We start from the raw sequence: 19,342 nt of genomic DNA, 5'->3' as shown, positions 1-19,342 counted from the left end.
TTGCACATTTTGAGTCAAAAATTTGACACCAACACCTTACAGGCTTTCTGCTTTTGGTGTACTTGAAAAAAGTTACTACTATGAGCTTTTGCTTCTGTGGAAAATTTCTCTTTTATATTCTGTCTTAGCCTTTTTTTACCAATACTTTGCATCTAACTTGCCAATGTTTATGTAGCTTTTATTTTCTTCAATTGATCTTCCATGTTTTGAAAGATGTTCTTTTGGGTCTAAGAACTTCTTTCACTTCACCTTTTTACCATGCTGGCTGTCATTTGTTCTTGAGTCAGGGTTGGCCCAAGGCAATCTACTGCCTGAGGTGAAGGATGAGAAGGCGCCCTCCTCATACACCTTCATTTGCTGAAGAAGATAAAAAAAAATCTGCCAACTTCTCTTGTTAGGCTACCTCAAGCCCTCCCTCTCATATGTTCTCCTATTCCCTGTCCCCTCTAATGTAACTTCCTGTTTCCTCGGGTCGGGTTGCAGTACAGGGAAGACTCCAAGGCTTCCGTGACCTTTATAAGGTAAATGAAGGTATACTGGGGTGGAGGGAAGATGAAAGGTAAGATACCATACCAGAGGTGGGCAGGGAGATGGAAAGAGAGGTAGTGACTGGGAGGGGAGACAGACCATGCTGTGATGCAGCTGGAATGAGCACCGAGTGGATAGCAGGCTGGCCAGTGGGTGGCAAAGAGACAGCAGAGAGCAATAAAATGCTGAATATACAACATGTGTTGCTTTTAGCTTCTTTCTGCCCAACAGTCACACACATTATACATTCATTATTAAATTGTCTCTTTTTCTTTTTATTTCAGTACTCTCTTTAGTTTCCAACTACTGGAGTTGCTGTCAAAGCTCACTCCAGCCTATCCAAACCATCTTGTCATTTGCGGGATTCAGACTGTTGAAGTCTGCCCAGCACTTTCCTCATGTTCCAAATTACTGGAGTTTCCATTGAAGCCCTCCTCAGCCCATCCTAAACCAACTTGACATATATGGGACACAAACCATGCAAGTCTGCCTAGTATTGGCCTTAGTTCTTGATGTTACACCAACAAGTGTAGATCTTAACTGTGATATTTACATAACATAACAATGTACTTGTATACTGCAACTACCTCTCAGTTCTGTGCGGTTAACAAAGTGATAAGTTACTGTACATTCACAGTGAATTATAATCTCAGGTTAAAAAGATTTATCAAATAAATATGTTTAAAAATTTTCTAAATGCTAAATGTTATCCTAGTTACTACTACTTATTTCTATAGTGCTAACCGGCATACACAACGCTGTACAAGTTTCAAGTTTATTAGCATTTGATGAATCGCTTATAAAAATATCTAAGCGATGTACAGTTTAAAAGCCACTAGGTGGTGGTTTCACATACAATTTAGACGAATTAGACAAAAGACAAACAATATAAAGCAGTATAACAGTTGGAAAAAAAGAAAAAGAAAAAAACGGCCATTATAAATCCATTAACTTTAAGACAAATTAGGATAGAGACTGACATGAATGGGCAGGAGAGGAGGGAAAAGTTACACCAAAACATGGAAGAGACAGTCTCCTCGAAAGAGCTTACAATCTAGTTAAGACAGACAAATTGGACAAGAAGGTGCATCTATACACAGTGCTCAGGTGGGGAAATTACAGAGGGAATGATAAGACGGATATGCAGGTGGGTTGGAGTTTGGAATTGAAAGCAGCTTCATTCAAAGTGAGCTTTCAATACTACCAGAGATGGAGCTTGATGTATCGAGTCAAGCAGTTTGTTCCAGGCATTCAGTACACTAAAGTAGAAGGGACAGAATCTGGAGTTGGCTGTTAGAATAATTGATTAGAAATGAAGAGATGTTTCAGGGTGGGTGGAAGTTCTGGAGGGAGGACGGGAAAAAGACAACTAGAGTCTATTGTGCCTTTGGCTTTATCTTAATGATGAAAATTTATAAAATCCTGGGATATGTGCCAGCACAGTTGGAAAACACAGATGATGTTTGCAGTTAAAGGCCACTTAATCTACCCAATTTGCCCATGTGTGCCTACACACTGTCGGGTTCTCAATCTCATCACATGGAAACCCAGTTCTTCAAGTTTGAAACTTAAACACAGACATAAGACACAAACACATAGGTTTGCTTCACCTCTAGGTTTCAAAAATTCAAATGCTAGTTCTACTCGAGCACAGGTTATAGCAAACAAGTTAAAGAATGAGTTTCAGTCATCAAACCAGTAGTCATCCAGGTTCAATGACATTGTCATCTAAACCAGGTATTCACACACAGGTTCAGTTGTATTATGCTCAATATATTTGTATAATTCCAGGTTCTCAGCAGGGCCACAGCAAGGGTAGTTGGCACCCCTGGCAAACCTTTAAACATATACCCTCCTCAGATGTCTTTCAGTCCTTTAGCTCACTGTTTCTTAACACGCGGTACGCGTACCCTTGCGGGTGCGTGGGCCGCCTGTTGGGGGTATGCAGCCTGGCCACCGCCAGGGATCCCTCCCTGCCTCACGCCGGGATCCCTGCCTGCCCTCCTGCTTGCAGCAACTCACATACACACAGCCAATTCACAAGCCTACCTACCCCCTTACGTCAATTCTGATGTCAGAGAGAAAGTCCCAGGCCAGCCAGGAAGCACTTGGCTGCAGAACCTTCTCTCTGACATCAGAATTGACGTTGGGGGCAAGGCTTGTTGGCCAGCTGCTGCACGCACCATGGCTCATCCCCTGCATGGAGCTGATGTTGGGGGTGGGAGCATGGGGTTGGGAGTAGATGGAGCATGTCGGCTCCGGGTCAGCTTAGGAGGTGGGGGGTGGTGCAGCGGGCGTGCAGACGGAGGCAGGGAGGCATCTCCGCCAGTGGCAGCTTCAGTGGGGCACAGGCAGGGATCCCCAGCGGTTCTGTGGATGGGTCGGCTTCTGGGGAGGGAATGGGGTCCAGAGGAGAGGAAGCATGCAGGAGGCAGAAAGGAAGAAATATTGGAAATACAACCAGAGACTCATGAAATCACCAGACAACAAAGGTAGGAAAAATAATTTTATTTTCAGTTTAGTGATCAAAATGTGTCAGTTTTGTGAATTTATATTTTGCTCTATATTTATTTATTTAAAAAATTTCTATACTGTTTAAACCTATTTTTATATGGTTACTGATTGCATATTTTAAAGTCATCTGCCTTGACCTCTTTGGAAATAACCCCCAAATATAAATGACGATTAACATTTTCTGTGCATACAGTGTTCTTTGTGGGGTTTTGTTTTTTTTTATAAATCTTTATTCATTTTAAATCTTTCAACAAGTGTACAATAAAATCATCATTTAATATACAACATCACTTGAAGCTCTACAATTTCTCAAGAAAAAGATTATATCCCACCCCACCCTCCCAAAACTTATATTCAAATATAATATATATCATATAATAAAATAATTTAGATCATTTGTTTTATAATTTGATAATGAAAACCCCAAAACCCACCCTCCACCCACAAACCAATATATATTAAGTAGGTAAAAATGCTGATTATTCATTATAATATCTTATTAATGGCCCCCACACATCCTTAAATTTATTAAAATATCCATTTTGAACTGCAAGCGCTCTTTCCATTTTATACATGTGACACACCGAGTTCCACCAAAAACAATAATTTAATCTTGTGCAATCTTTCCAGTTATATGTTATTTGCTGAATGGCAACTCCTGTTAAAATTAAAAGTTTATTATTATTAGCAGATAATTGGCTTTTAGCTCTCATAGACATGCCAAATAAAATTGTGTCATATGACAATGCTACATGATTTTCTAGCATACAATTTATTTGATCCCAAATTGACTGCCAAAAAGCTTTAATAAATGGACAATGAAACAATAAATGATCTAAAGTTCCAGCCTCAAGACGACAATGCCAACATCTATTAGACTTAGAGCAATCCAATTTTTGTAAACGAACAGGGGTCTAGAGTGCTCTATGCAACAGGAAAAACCATGTTTGCCTCATAGACGCAGACATTGTACATCTCATCCTCCAAGTCCAAATACGTGGCCATTGAGACACATTCATTTGATGCTTAATCTCAATGCTCCAAATATCTCTAAGTCCAATCTTTGGTTTCTTATTCGAATAGCCAGATAATAATTTCTATCACTGTGCGGCCTGGTGACCCAGAATGTCTGCCTGAAAGCATAAGAAATCTAAACTAAATTGATTATTAAGAGATTTCCATTCAGGGAACCCTGCCTGAATAGCCTGCTTCAGTTGCAACCATTTATAACTTTGTTTTTTATCAAGGCCAAATTTATATTGCAACTGTGAAAAATCCAGCAGTTTACCATTAGAAATGACATCATTTAAGGTTCGTATACCTGCATTAATCCAATCCTTCCAGACAATCTTAAAACCGCCTATTTGGATCCTGGAGTTTAGCCATATATTTTGATACGTTGATTTTTGAATTGGAAGAGATGTTAAATTATTAATATAACGTAAAGTTTTCCATGTGTCCATTAATATTCTATTGTTTTTATGTATCCTAGGCATTTTAATACTGAGAAGATGACGAAGCCTAATGGGAAACATGAGCTGCCATTCTTACCATAACCAATCTGGTAGCTTTTCCATGAGTTCTAGGAGGACCCAATACATACCTTGGCGCATGATATAATAATAATAATAATAACAGTTTATATACCGCAATACCGTTAAGTTCTATGCGGTTTACAAAAGATTAGTCAAGTACAAGTTGAGAGAAGTTAAGGGAAAATAGGAGGGGGATAGGACAGGAGAACCGTTATAGAGGGGGAAGTAGAGGAATGGGTCAGCTGTCTAGATATTTCAGGAACAGGTGAGTTTTGAGGCGCTTCCTAAATACCTCGTAAGTGGTGGGCGAGAGTGTTCTATGTCTTTACCCCATAATGCTGCTTGATGTGAGAGAAGGTGTTCATGGTGTTTTTTCAGTTTGCAACCTCTAACCGGGGGAGAAACGAAGTGCGAGTGGGAGCTTCTCTTGTGTCAAGAACTTTAAAGCAGAGGCAAGCGAACTTAAACTTTACACGAGCTTCCAAGGGCAGCCAATGTAGCTGTTTGTAGTATGGCGTCACGTGATCAAATTTCTTCAGACCAAAGATAAGTCTGACCGCAGCGTTTTGCATTAATTGTAAGCATCGCATATTCTTTTGGGAGATTTCTAAGTAGGCGATGTTACAGTAGTCGAGTTGACTCAGTACGAGGGATTGAACCAGGATTCTGAATGCGGAGTTGTCAAAATATGATTTAATGGATTTAAGCTTCCAGAGGGTGAAGAAACCCTTTTTGATTAAGGAGTCCACCTGGTCTTTCATGGTTAGGCATTGGTCAAGAGTTACACCCAGTATTTTAATGGTGGGCTATATGGGGTAGTTAAGTTTGTTGATGCCTAGTGGTGTTTTGGTGTCAAGCGGGTGTGGTGAGGCGACAAAGAATTTTGTCTTCTCTGTACTGAGCTTGAGCTTGAAGTCTGTCATCCAGTGCTCCATCAGGTTTATGGCTTCTGATGCTTTGGGGATGGTTTCCGAGATGGAGTTGGCAAATAGGATGATGATCGTGAAATCATCAGCGTAACTGAATAATTTTATCCCCAGTATAGGATTGATGGTACCTATAGAAGTTTGGAAAATTTACCCCACCCTCCTTAATTGGCTTTTGTAAAGACACTAAGGCAATTCTTGCAATTTTACCCAGCCAAATAAACTTAGTAAGAATACTATTCAATTTTTTATAAAAAGACCCCTGGAAAAAAACTGGTATCATCCCCAATTGATAACAAACAACAGGCAAAATCATCATCATAATAGTTTGGACTCTTCCCCCACCAAAACAAATGTAAAAGATTCCATTGCTCACATAACTCTGTTACTTTTTGCAATAAAAGTCTTTCATTCACTTTCATTGTCTCATCTAGTGTATTTTTTATCCAAATTCCTAAATATTTTTATTCCTTCCTCCTTCCATATAAAAGGGAATGAATCAAATAAACCTCTTACACAATGTATATTTAGAGGAAGGACTTCTGATTTAGACCAATTTATTTTATATCCAGAGAATTTTCCAAATTTCTCAATCAAATCTAGTAAACATGGGATGGTTGCCTCAGGATTTCTCAAATGAAGCAGTATATCATCCGCATATGCAGATACCTTATACTCCTTTCCAGAACGCGGAATACCTTGAATTTCCTTCACCTGTTGAATAGCTAACAACAAGGGTTTCAGTACTATATCAAAAAGCAAAGGAGACAAAGGACAACCCTGTCTAACCCCCCTTTGCAATTTAAAACCTTCCGAGAAGTTATTATTAGTATATAATCTAGCAACAGGAGAGCTATACAAGGTTTTAATCATTTGTATAAATCCCGAACCAATACCAATACCAAACCATTCCATGGCCTGATACATAAAGGTCCATTCTACCTATCAAAAGCTTTCTCTGCATCCAAAGACACAGAGAAGGCCGGATCATTCATGTCTTTTGTTAAGTATAACATCTGAAAGGCCAATCTGGTATTATTGGAAGAGTGTCTGTGAGCAACAAAACCTGTTTGGTGCATACCAATTATATCTACATTGATTAAAGAAATAGGCCTATAATTTGAAACCAACTCGGGATCTCTATTTGGCTTAGGCAAAACAATCATTAACGACTCTGCCATAGTGCCTGAAATACAACCTTTATTCAGTTGATTCAGATATAAATTTAATAAATAAGGTAATAGGGTAATTTGGAATGATTTATAGAACTCTACCGTAAAACCATCACCACCTGGAGCGGTCCCCACTCTAAGAGACTTCAATGCTGTCTGTAGTTCTTTTAGCGATATCGGCTCTTCTAAACTTCTTTTTATATGATCAGGAACTTTTGGACCCTCAACTAATTTTAAAAATTCTAAACCATCTTTTTCTCTATCTAAATAAGGCTCAGAAGAAAAAAGGTCTTTATAAAACTTTAAGAATTGTTTTAATATAGGTCCAATTTGAGACTGAATATCTCTTTTTTCATCCTTAATTGCATTTATTTTTGTCTTTCTCTTTTTTGCTTTAAGATAATTTGCCAATAATCTTCCCGCCTTATTTGAACTTCCATAATACAAAACCTGCTGAGAAAGAATATTCTTCCTAACCAATTTAGAAATCTCATTATATTTACATTTAGCTTTTAAAAGATCTTGCAATGTAGAATGTTCCCATTTTCTAATCAGTTTTGATTCTAAGATTTTAATTTCTTTTTTCTATAATAATAAATTGCTTTTTTAATTGTTTCTTAATATATACTGAGAATGCAATAACTTGACCTCTCATGGTTGCCTTAAAAGCATCCCACAAGGTTTCTATAGAGATTTCTTCAGTGTTGTTAATTTGAAAATACTCATCAATTTTTAATTGAAAATCTTCACAAAATTCTGGATACGTAAGCAATGCATTATTAAATCTCCAAACAGGCTTAGCATTATCTTAGAAACATAGAAACATAGAAAAAATCAGCAGAAAAGGGCTATAGCCCACCAAGTCTGCCCATTCCAAGTATCCCCTCCCCTGAATTTACTCCCTTAAAGATCCCACGTGAGTATCCCATTTTCTCTTAAAATCCGTCATGCTGCTGGCCTTTATCACCTGGAGTGGGAGTCTGTTCCAATGATCCACTACTCTTTCGGTGAAGAAGTACTTCCTGGAGTCGCCATGAAACTTCCCTCCCCTGATTTTCAGCGGATGCCCTCTGGTGGTCGAGGGTCCCATGAGCCAGAAGATATCATCTTCTGACTCGATGCGTCCCGTGATGTACTTATATGTTTCAATCATATCTCCCCGTTCTCTTCTTTCCTCAAGTGAGTACAGCTGTAATTTTTTAAATCTTTCTTCATACGTGAGATCCTTGAGCCCCAAGACCATCCTGGTGGCTGTTCGCTGAACCGACTCAATCCTCAGCACGTCCTTTCGGTAGTGTGGTCTCCAAAACTGAACACAGTACTCCAAGTGAGGCCTCACCATGGCTCTGTACAACGGCATCATAACTTCAGGTCTCCTGCTGACGAAACCTCTGCGGATACACCCCATCATTTGTCTTGCCCTGGAGGAAGCCTTCTCCACTTGATTGGCAACCTTCATGTCCTCACAAATGATCACCCCTAGGTCGCGTTCCGCCGTGGTCCTAACCAAGGTCTCACCATTTAGTACATAAGTTCTACGCGGGTTTCTCTTACCCAGGTGCATTATCTTGCATTTTTTAGCATTGAAGCCTAGCTGCCAAGTAGTTGACCATTGTTCCAGCAACAGTATTATCAGGTAATAAGCTTTTGCCTACTATGTTGCAAAGTTTGGCGTCGTCGGCGAACAGTGATACCTTTCCTCTAAGTCCTTGCGTCATATCTCTTATGAATAAGTTAAATAGAATCGGGCCCAGGACCGAGCCCTGCGGCACTCCACTGATCACGTCCGATGCTTCGGATGGGGTACTGTTCACCACCACCTTCTGAAGTCTACCACTCAGCCAATCCCCAACCCATGTAGTTAGAGTGTCTCCTAATCCTATCGACTTCAGCTTGTTCAGTAATCTTCGATGAGGGACGCTATCAAATGCTTTACTGAAGTCCAAATATACCACGTCCAGTGACTCTCCGGCGTCCAGTTGTCTAGTAACCCAGTCAAAAAAGCTAATCAGATTAGATTGGCAGGATCTACCCTGGGTGAACCCGTGTTGGTGTGGATCACGCAGTTTTTCTTCGTCTAGGATTGTGTCAAGATTCTGTTTGATCAGTGTTTCTTGATCAGTGTATCTTGATCAACAAAATTAAAATCAATCCATACACCCCCATGATCCAACAGAATTATTGGATCTATGGAAGTTTGCGTTACTTGTTGTATCAACTGATCAGAAACAAAAATATAATCTATTCTAGAAAAAGATTTATGAACATGCGAACAAAATGAAAATTCCCGATCATTAAAATGAAGAATACGCCATATATCTTTTAAATTACAAGAGTTTACAAAATTATCTAAACCCAGTGACTTCATAATCTTACTGGGATTCTTATCCAATAAAGGATCCATTACAGCATTAAAGTCTCCCGCCACTATCAAATTGTTAGCAGCCAGTGATAAAACTAATTGTTGTAGAGTCTTAAAAAACTCAATTTGATTCGAATTAGGGGCATATACATTCATAAGCGCCATGGTATTATTGCCCATACTCATGTCTACATGCAGCCATCTGCCTAGAGGATCTGCAGCCACCATGTTAAACGTTGCAGAACATCTTTTATTAACTAGGATAGCTACTCCAGCTTTTTTCTTTACAGTAGGCGCAAAAAAGCAATCTTTTACCCAATTACCTATTAGTTTTTTAGATTCCTCCCCAGACAGGTGAGTCTCCTGAATGAAACAAACATCCGCATTCTGCTGTTTCAAATATAATAACGTCTTCTTTCTTTTAACCGGATGGTTGAGGCCATTAACATTCAAGGAAAAGATTTTAAAACCCATTATATCGATTAATCACAAATAATATACAATACCATATAGCAATTATTATATAATCATTTTCCCTACTTAGAAAATTCAAATTTAACCCCAACCTTCTACCCATTCCCCATCCCCACCCTCCCTCAACCCATCCCACCCCACTCACCCATCTCCATAATGCTAACTTTGAAACACCCATATTAGATCAAGTAAATGAGAAACTCCCCCAGGCCATATCCAAAAACCAATAAGTATTTACTCAAATCACAATTAGCAATTTATGCAAGTCACTTATTAAAAGAAAGAAATAGTTAAAACATAGTAAATCTACTATTTTTTTTTCCGAAGAATAATCTATAACATACTCTCCGAAAAGAAATAACAATAAGATTATATTAAATCTCCTTTTCATATTCTCACCCCACATTTAGTTAAACAAAACCCAAGTACATCCAGCACATACACTTTTAGTAATTATAGGCCATCAATTCCCATCTGTCTTGTTAACAACATGCAATTATTCTCACAACTTGGTACGAATACCATATCCAAATCTCTGTTCATCATCAGATCTGCTCTCCATCATCCTACTTCTTCTTTCTTCAAAAGATCTTCTTTGTATCTGTTTCTGTATACTTACTCCAGTAGGCTTCTTTAATAAAGTATCCATCATACATTCATACAGTATTTGTATATATTAATCCATAACTTTATAGAATATAGTATATCCCAAGATTAATTTTATGGAAGTCACCATACAGCTGTTAAGTTGAAAATCTGCATTTCTCATAGACTTCCTTCCTCCAAATATATTAGAATCCATGGAAAGCAAAAAATAACATCAGGGTATAAGATGAGAATCAGACCGTATCATACATGCACTGATTCCATTCATACTACAATACCCAACATCCTTTACTTCCCACCATATTGCAGAAAACTCTCATAATCTGCCAACCTTTATGTCAATTTGCAAATCATTTGACATTCTTTACAGTTATAAGAATCCATTTCCTTCAGTACTTTAATTAAACCACTGCAGACTAAGATGTATACAAACATCTTTACTGTCTTCTTCTCCCCTGTACCTTGTAATGTAGCTTTTAAAATTCTGACAGGAGAAGTACTGCAGGAATAAAAACAATACATATAGGAAATTTTAATGCACTTGGAGGAATGAGTCTAAAAGTGCTGAAGAATCTCAAAGCACAACCTTGCTGTGGAAGATGCAGAGTTACCATTGCCAATTACTGAATAACATCCAGAGCATTGTTAAATCTGTTCCTTCTCCACATGTCTTGTATCATTCTCAAACCCAAGCTTAGCCTTCTTTAAAATCTTCTCTCCAACCATTTAGGGAAATGAAAAAGTTCACATATTCCCCTTAATGTTATGCCATATTCACATCTATTATGCTCAGTTCTGGCATAAGGAAGAACTATCCTTTAACACCTCTCACTAAACAGCCACATTCCATGCAGCTGCTTCCACTGACTACATTCCTCTGTCAGAATGTTGAGCCAATTCAAAATTAACTGTACATAAAATATATTTCACAAACCACCAAAAATAAACCAAAATATTATAATAAACTAAAGAAATAGGAAAAAGATATAAAACCCAGTTTCATTCCTATGTGGCCATAGGCATTTCACACCTATCTAGAAATTATTTTAACTTAGCAGAATCTTCAAAGTTGAAAGTTTTATTTTCACGAGTAACCCTCATAATTGCTGGATAAATTAGACCATATCTGGCTCCCATCGCTCTTAACTGTGGGCGTAACTCTAACAGTTGTTTTCTTTTATAAGCAGTCTCCTTCGCAAAATCCTGTATCTTTGCATTTTGACACTTGAGGTTTCTGTTCTCCTTAGCCAATTTAATAATCACCTCAACCTGTTGGTATCTGAACATTTTAAAAATCAGGGGACGTGGTCCTTTTTGATTACTAGATTTCCTTATTGGGACCCTATGTGCCCTTTCCAGTTCCAATGGATATTTGCTTTTTATTGGCAGAATTTTTGGTAGAAGATTAGTGAGAAAGGCTATGGGATCATTTAAGTAGTGCCTTCGACTTAGTTGATCATGCCATTCTTTTGGACTGTTTGGAGTCAATTGGTCCAGGGTTTTCTAAGCAAACGATCATACCAAGTTTATAGTGACAATACTCATTCCTTCAGCTGGGTAAACGCATGTGGAGTCCCGCAGGGCTCCCCCCTGTCCCCCATACTGTTCAACATCTACCTGGCCGCCCTAGGGAACCTACTGCAAAGTTTAAAAATCAAATTCTACATTTATGCTGACTACACCATAGTCTATCCCCTAACCAACTTAACCCCTGAGACAAAAAACCACCCGGCATCGATATTAAAACAAATTGAACTATGGATGGCCGATTTCAAATTAAAACTCAATTCAGAAAAAACCAAATTCTTTCTGGCGAGTCCGAACGACAAAATCAAAGACTCATCAATTTCCTTGAATAAGTCTTTCCTATCACAGATTCCATAAAAATTCTGGGAGTGACACTAGACCGCCACCTTACCCTTGAAGCCCACACCGACTTACTGGTCAAAAAAGGCTTCTCCGCACTATGGAAACTAAGAATCATCAGAAAGTACTTCGATGCAAACTCATTCCGCTTACTGGTACAATCCTCCATTCTAAGCTTACTCGACTACTGCAACATTATCTACCTGGGGTCTTTAAAAAAAAAACACTCAAAGTCTCCGAATCATCCAAAACTCAGCAATCCGACTGATCTTTGGGCTAAAAAAATGGGAACACTTAACCCCCTACTACCATAAACTCCACTGGCTGCCCTTGGAAGCTAGAGTGCAGTTCAAGTTTGCCTGCCTCTGTTTCAAATCCATTCTTGGCTTGGCCCCCATATACTTGGTTCCCCATTTTATCTTAGATTGTTCATCCAGACCCACACGCAGAGTTCATCTGTTTAACCATCCAACACTGAAGGCCTGCCACTTCAAAAGATACCTGAACAGAACACTTGCCTTCCAAGCAGGTCAACTAAATGATTGGCTGAGCAATATTATATCGCGCTCCTCATCCTACCTAAATTTCAGAAAATTATTAAAAACAAACCTGTTTAACTGATTTGTATCCTAAGACCTCTTATGCCCGATCTCTCGTTTTCAAGATCTCTTATGCCTTCCTCGGTATCCTGCTTACCTATATACATTGTGCCTATATATTGTACCTATATCCTGCTTACCTTTTTAAATTGTATCTATTTCGCTGATTGTACCTATTCGCTGATTGTCCAGCCCTTCTTTGCTATAAACCGCTTCGAACTACTACGGTTTTTGCGGTATATAAGAATAAAATTATTATTATTATCATACTTTTAAATCTCATCATCATCAAGTTTTCTTAGCAGAATACAGAAGTAGATTGTTGGGCTTTCTTCTATGCAGTATAAATTCAATGTCGCCTTTGTTATATCAAACGCAATCCTCAAACTCCTACATTGCCCTTCTGCCGCTGCTCAGATGGGTAGTCGTCATTAGTCTGGCATCTCCACTGAAACCTGTCTGACTTGGGAGACCCTGCTGGTAGTGAAACTACCAACAGCATAGCTTTCGGCTTCTCAGATATGCGCAAGTCCCAGTGGCATGACAAGCCCTTATACCGTGACTGAAATAGAATAGAAGTTGTAAAGGATTTCAATCTCCTGGGCTCTGTCATAAACAAAGAAACAACTAGCAGGGAAGAAATACCGGTACTCCACAGAATAGCACTGTATCACTCTTCAATGAAAGTTCCGAACAAAGTATTCAAAAGCAAGTTTCAGGTTTAATTCATATTTGATAAAATCACTTTTTTCGTGGATTACAAAGCGATGAACAATAAAAAAATTATATAGGGGAGACAAACAGTTTTGGGGAGGACAGACATACATTCCATAAGAGGGAGATTGGGGAGGAACTACAATTATATATAGGAAAAGAACAAAAAAGGGTAAAATAATAAGAGTTATATTAGATTGGCACTTGCCTACTTCAAATGAAAATGGTAACTGAGCTACAAAGGCAAAGTAATTAAAGGTGTCCCTATATAAATAACTTTTTAATTTTGATTTAAACTTTTCGAGGGTATTTTCTTCTCTTATCAGAGCTGGTAATAAGTTCCAAGTTTGGGGAATGGTGGCAGAGAAAAGTGTGTTACGTCTAGTGTTTATAACTCATAAAGATGGAGTAGTAAATATGTTTTTGTCCTCAGATCTTAAAGAACGGGAAGGAGTATATGGGATAATGACTTGGACTAGAAATAGCAGAGCTTGAATTGTAGCGCTTTAAATGTGATGAGCGCCTGTTTATAAGTTATTCTATGGTTGATAGGGAGCCAATGCGCGTTCTTTAATAACGGTATGACGTGATCAAATTTTCTTTTTCCTTACAGTGTTTGCATCTATGAGACAAACTTGGTTCTTTTTGTTACATAGAGCTTTTTGGACCCCTGTTAGATTACAAAAGTTAGATAGCTCTAGGTCCAATAGATGCTGGCATTGTAATCTGGAAGCAGGGACTTTGGATCATTTAATATCTTATTGTCCCTGTATCATGGTTTTTTGGAAATCAATTTGGTCTCAAATTAATTGTTTACTAGAAAACCATGTTGCTTTATCATATGATATAATTCTGTCAATGAGAGCAAAAAGTCAAATTTCATCAAATAATAACAAGCTTTTGTTAATTATGACAGGAGTCGCCATACAACATATTACCAACAATTGGAAAAATTACAATAGGCTTAGCTACACATTTTGGTGGAATTCGCTATGTCATATTTATAAAATGGAAAGAACAATTGCCATACAAAAAGGGAATTATAATAATTTTAAAATGATTTGGGGGCCATTAACAAATTATTGCAATGAATAGACATCATTTTCCTAATGAAAGTACATTTACATATGGGTGGAGGGGGGAGGGTAAATAGTTCTTTTAAAGGTCTGATTAATAGATTGAAATATAATGTATAAATGATATTTTGAATTAAATTAATTGTGGGAAGTTTGGTTGGGGGGAATAAATTCATGTATGTAAAATCATAATTGTATGAATATCAAGTGATATGTAACTGTTAATATGATGCAGTATTGTGCACTTGTTGTAAGATGGAAAAATGAATAAAGAATTTAAAAAAAAAAAAAACATTTTCTTTTTCCTGTGATAATTTTTATTGTGGTATTTTGTATTATTTGTAATCTTCTAATTTCCTTTTGTGTGATGCCTTTATAAAGTAATTTGCAATAGTCCAATTTTGAAATTATTAATGAATGAATTAAAGTGTTCAGTGAGGGGGCATCCAAAAAAAATTGGATAGGGATCTGATCATATGCAGCCTATGAAAACAACTTTTGACAATGGAATTAATTTGGTCGTGATAGTTTAGTTTATTATCTAAAAAAACTCTGAGGATTTTTATCTTGTCAACAGACTGAATTAAAAAATTATTGATACAAATTGATGGTGGACTCCTGAGTCCTTCTTTCCACAGAAAAAAGACAGTTTTAGTTTTTGATAGGTTCAGTGATAACATGTTATCTTGAAGCCATTGCTTTATTTTGGAGAGCTTTTGGTTGATGTTAAGTATTTCTTCGTCTGATTCGGAATTGATTGGATGAAGGATTTGAAAATCATCAGCATAGGCAAAAACTGAAAACCCGACATCTGGATTGACACAAAGTTAGCAGAGGGGCAGTAAAAATATTAAATAAAAAAGAAGATAGAATTGAGCCTTCAACCATTTAATTGAATACAGCTCTCGAGGACCGGAGTTCCCTACCCCTGCCTTAGAAGTTCTTTCAGAGAAGTAAGATTTGAACCATGCCAGAACTGAATCACTTATACCAATTGACTCTAGCCTTTTTAATAAAAGTTGATGATCAATTGTGTCGAATGCGGCCGACAAATCCAGCGAAATAAGAATGGCAGATTGGTGGTGATCTAGGTAGTAAAGAATTGATGTAGTTAGGCCAATCAGAGAATGTTCGGTGGAATGATTATGGCGGAAGCCTGACTGGTTCGGTTGAAGAACTCTGGTTGTTTCAACGAATTCGGAAAGTTGCTTGAACACGACCTTTTCTGTTAAATTGGCGATGAAAGGGATGTTGGCTATGGGTCTGTAATTTAAACAATCGCTATGGTTACCTTTTTAAATCTTTTAGAATGGGGTGAATAAGTAATTCTTTCCATGATTTTGGAAGTGATCCAGAAGTAAGACTATGTGAAATAATTATTTGGATGAATGGACCAAAAAAGGAGAAGCGTTTCAAAATTGAAGGAAGAATTATCTCAGCGTTGGTACCTTTGGTGTTAAGGCTTTTTAAGAGACGTTTGAGTTCTTTAATTGATGGGATAGAGAAATTGGCACATTTTGAAAGTGGTATGGAGCTATTCAATTCTGTTACTTCATCATCGTACCTGGCTTTGTTAAAAATTTGATAACGGATATTGGTTATTTTTTCCATAAAGAAGTCTGTCAACTCTTGATCTGAGGGCAGAGAATCACCTTTAGAAATCGGTTTTTGTTTGAATTCTGTTAGAGATTTCAAAATTGTAAAGAGAGTAGATGAATTTCTTGCGTTCTTTATTCACATTGAATACTAATTTCTTTTAGCCATAACAATTTTCTTTTATATTTAGATTTTCTAAATATTTAGATTTATTTTGTCACCATTAGATTTATTTTGTCGCCATTTTCACTCTAGTGAATATAGTTTTTTTTTATTAGCCCTAAGGCAGGGGAGTACCATGGAAATAACACTCCAAACAAAGATCAGACTCGTCCACACTCTCATTTTCTCAGTGGTCAATTACGGATGCGAAAGCTAGACATTATGGAAACGATAGAAAGAAGATTGATTCATTTGAGCTTTGGTGCTGGAGAAGGATTTTATGCATGTTGTGGACCGCCAGAAGAACTAACAAATTTATTCTGGAAGAGATCAAACCAGCTATGTCACTCAAAGCCCAAATGATGATGTTATAACTGTCTTATTTTGATTACACTGTCAGAAGAGAAAGATCATTGGAGAAGGACATTATGTTTAGGAAGATCGAAGGAACCAGTCGAAGAGGGTGACATGCAATCAGATGGCTGGTCATGTTGAAAACAACCATGGGGATGATGCTGGAAGACCTTACCAGACTAGCTCAAAACTTATTCATCAAGTCACTAGGATTCAAACACGAGTCGATGGCACCTAACTAACTTAATTACTTTAAAATATTACTTTGTTTCTTGTATACATATGTACATAATAAGGTCAGTTTCCAAAAGTTACCCAGTTAAAAGTGCATACTGCTAGTTCTTTAAGTTTGTGTGCCTATCAAGATCTACTGCTTTGTTTTGACTGAAGCTGCTCTTTGCTGCCCCTCCTGAAACTGCCACCAAGAGATAGTGTTGAACTATCTTGTTTGGCTACTTATCAGATGACATGAGATAGGGAGAGATATGGGCTTTCTGGATGCAGAGCATATTTACATTTAACTTTAAAAAAAAAAAAATTGCCGTACTGTATTAGACCAAATATCTGTGAGGGCTGTGTATGTGGTGTGTCTGTCGAATGTGTCCCAACTGAAAAAAGGTTGAGAACCACTGATTTAACCTGATGAATAAATGCTAGGTTTCTTAAACATACCCATTCTCTTTTCTTTTTGTAGACTCATTTTTTCATGTTCGTTTCTCCTCAGCCTCATTGCTAAAGTTGTGGTATAGAGAACTAGAGGAACCTCTCATCCCCCATGAGTTCTATGAAGAGTGCATCACCCACTATGAGAATCCTGAGGCAGCCATCTCTGTTGTCCACTCTCTGCCTAAGATTAACAAGATGGTACTCTGCTACCTCATTCGTTTTCTACAGGTATTTGGATCTTATTTTCTGTCATGATATCTGCTTCTTGAGCATCTTGGAGATAGAGAAAGGAGAACACTCACATTCTCCAAAATTGTGGGGTCAAGCCTTATACTATAGGTGGCAATTTGGTCAGCTCAGAGCAGGACACAGCCCTGAATGTATATACACAATATACTGTATACACATAACACAAAAAACTCTACACGTAAACTTATACAACAATCCTTGACCTCTATTTGCAGAATAGCAAAGGAAAAAGCCTCAGATCACAAGTAAGCACTTTAACATGTGCCTTACCCACCCAGACATCACTGGCACAAAAATCCTTCATTGTTCAATGTGGGAAAACTAAAATACCAAAGAAAATACAAAACATAAGAATAGCTTTACCGGGTCAGACCAATGGTCTATCAAGCCCAGTAGCCTGTTCTCATGGTGGCCAATCCAGGTGCCTAGTACCTGGCCAAAACCCAAGGAGTAGCAACATTCCATGCTACCAATCCAGGGCAAGCAGTGGCTTCCCCCATGTCTTTCTCAATAACAGACTATGGACTTTTCCTCCAGGAAATTGTCCGTTCTTACCATAACTTCTGGCAAAGCGTTCCAGAGCTTAACTATTCTCTGAGTGAAAAAATATTTCCTCTTATTGGTTTTAAAAGTATTTCCCTGTAACTTCTTCGAGTGTCTCCTAGTCTTGTAATTTTTCATGGAGTGAAAAATCGAACCAGTTGTACCCATTCTACTTCACTCAGGATTTTGTAGACTTCAATCATATCTCCCCTCAGCTGTCTCTTTTCCAAACTGAAGAGCCCTAAACTTTTTAGTCTTTCCTCATACAAGAGGAGTTCCATTCCCTTTATCATCTTGATCGCTCTTCTTTGAACCTTTTGTAGTGCTGCTATATCTTTCTTGAGATAAGGAGACCTGAATTGAACGCAATACTCCAGATGAGGTTGCACCATGGAGCGATACAGGGTCATTATAACATTCTTAGTTTTGTTAACCATCCCTTTTTTAATAATTCCTAGCATCCTGTTTGGTTTTTTTTGGTCACCGCCGCACATTGGGCAGAAGGTTTCATTGTATTGTCTACAATGACACCCAAATCCTTTTCTTGGGTGCTAACACCCAAGGTGGACCCTAGCATCTGGTAACTGTGATTCAGGTTATTCTTCCCAATGTGCATCACTTTGCAATTGTCCACATTAAATTTCATCTGCCACTTGGATGCCCAGTCTTCCAATTTGAAGATCTGCCTACAAGTTTTCACAATCCGCATGCGTTTTAACAACTTTGAACAGTTTAATGTCGTCTGCAAATTTAATCACCTCACTCAGTGTTCCAATTTCCAGATCATTTATAAATAAGTTAAGTAGCACCGGTCCCTTTACAGATCCCTGTGGCACTCCACTGTTTACTCTCCTCCATTGAGAAAAATGACCATTTAACCCTACCCTCTGTTTTCTATCTGATAGCCAATTCCTAATCCACAGCTGTTTCCCTTCCATCGGCCTATGTCTTGATCACAGGAACCCCTGTGCTGCTGGTGCACCAGACACTCTTAATTCCTCTGCTTTTGCAACATGGCACTGCGGCGGCTACAGATGTGGCAAATCTGGAAGATCTCCAGGATCTGGACCTGTGTGGAGCCCGTGATTTGGGGGGAAGACCCCACTGTGCGCAAATTCTTCAAACCCACACTCCTTATGGATTTAGTCTCTGCAGGAACTGAAGCTGCAGACAGAATAGCCAGTCACTTCGGAATGTTCCCTCATGAATGACCAGAGGCCAAAATCTGCCTCTTTTCCTGATTATCCTGACGTTGTTCAGATTCTTACATATATCTGGGAGACTCTTGAGGGTCCCTTGATATGTGTTTGAGCAATGGCGCAGCTTTATCCCATGGTGGATGGCTTTAACAAGCGCTTTATTTCCCTGAAGGTGGATTCTTCGGTGGTACAAGTCACCAA

At 38.2% G+C, this 19,342-nt stretch overlaps 1 protein-coding gene across 3 annotated transcripts in view; it reads left to right on the top strand.

Moving 5' to 3' along the window:
* The window catches only part of ARHGAP39 (Rho GTPase activating protein 39), a 295,579-nt gene that overhangs the window by 262,697 nt on the left and 13,540 nt on the right, over positions 1-19,342 (top strand). For all 3 annotated transcript variants that reach the window (XM_033933771.1, XM_033933770.1, XM_033933772.1), the window contains one exon: positions 17,209-17,378. In XM_033933771.1, the coding sequence (XP_033789662.1) occupies positions 17,209-17,378 (170 nt within the window). The remainder of the gene's footprint in view (positions 1-17,208; positions 17,379-19,342) is intronic.

Source organism: Geotrypetes seraphini, chromosome 2 (genome assembly GCF_902459505.1).
Source record: "Geotrypetes seraphini chromosome 2, aGeoSer1.1, whole genome shotgun sequence".
Taxonomy (NCBI): Eukaryota; Metazoa; Chordata; class Amphibia; order Gymnophiona; family Dermophiidae; genus Geotrypetes; species Geotrypetes seraphini.
The sequence above is the reverse complement of the archived record's forward strand: the minus strand, read 5'-3'. Positions and strand labels throughout refer to the sequence as shown.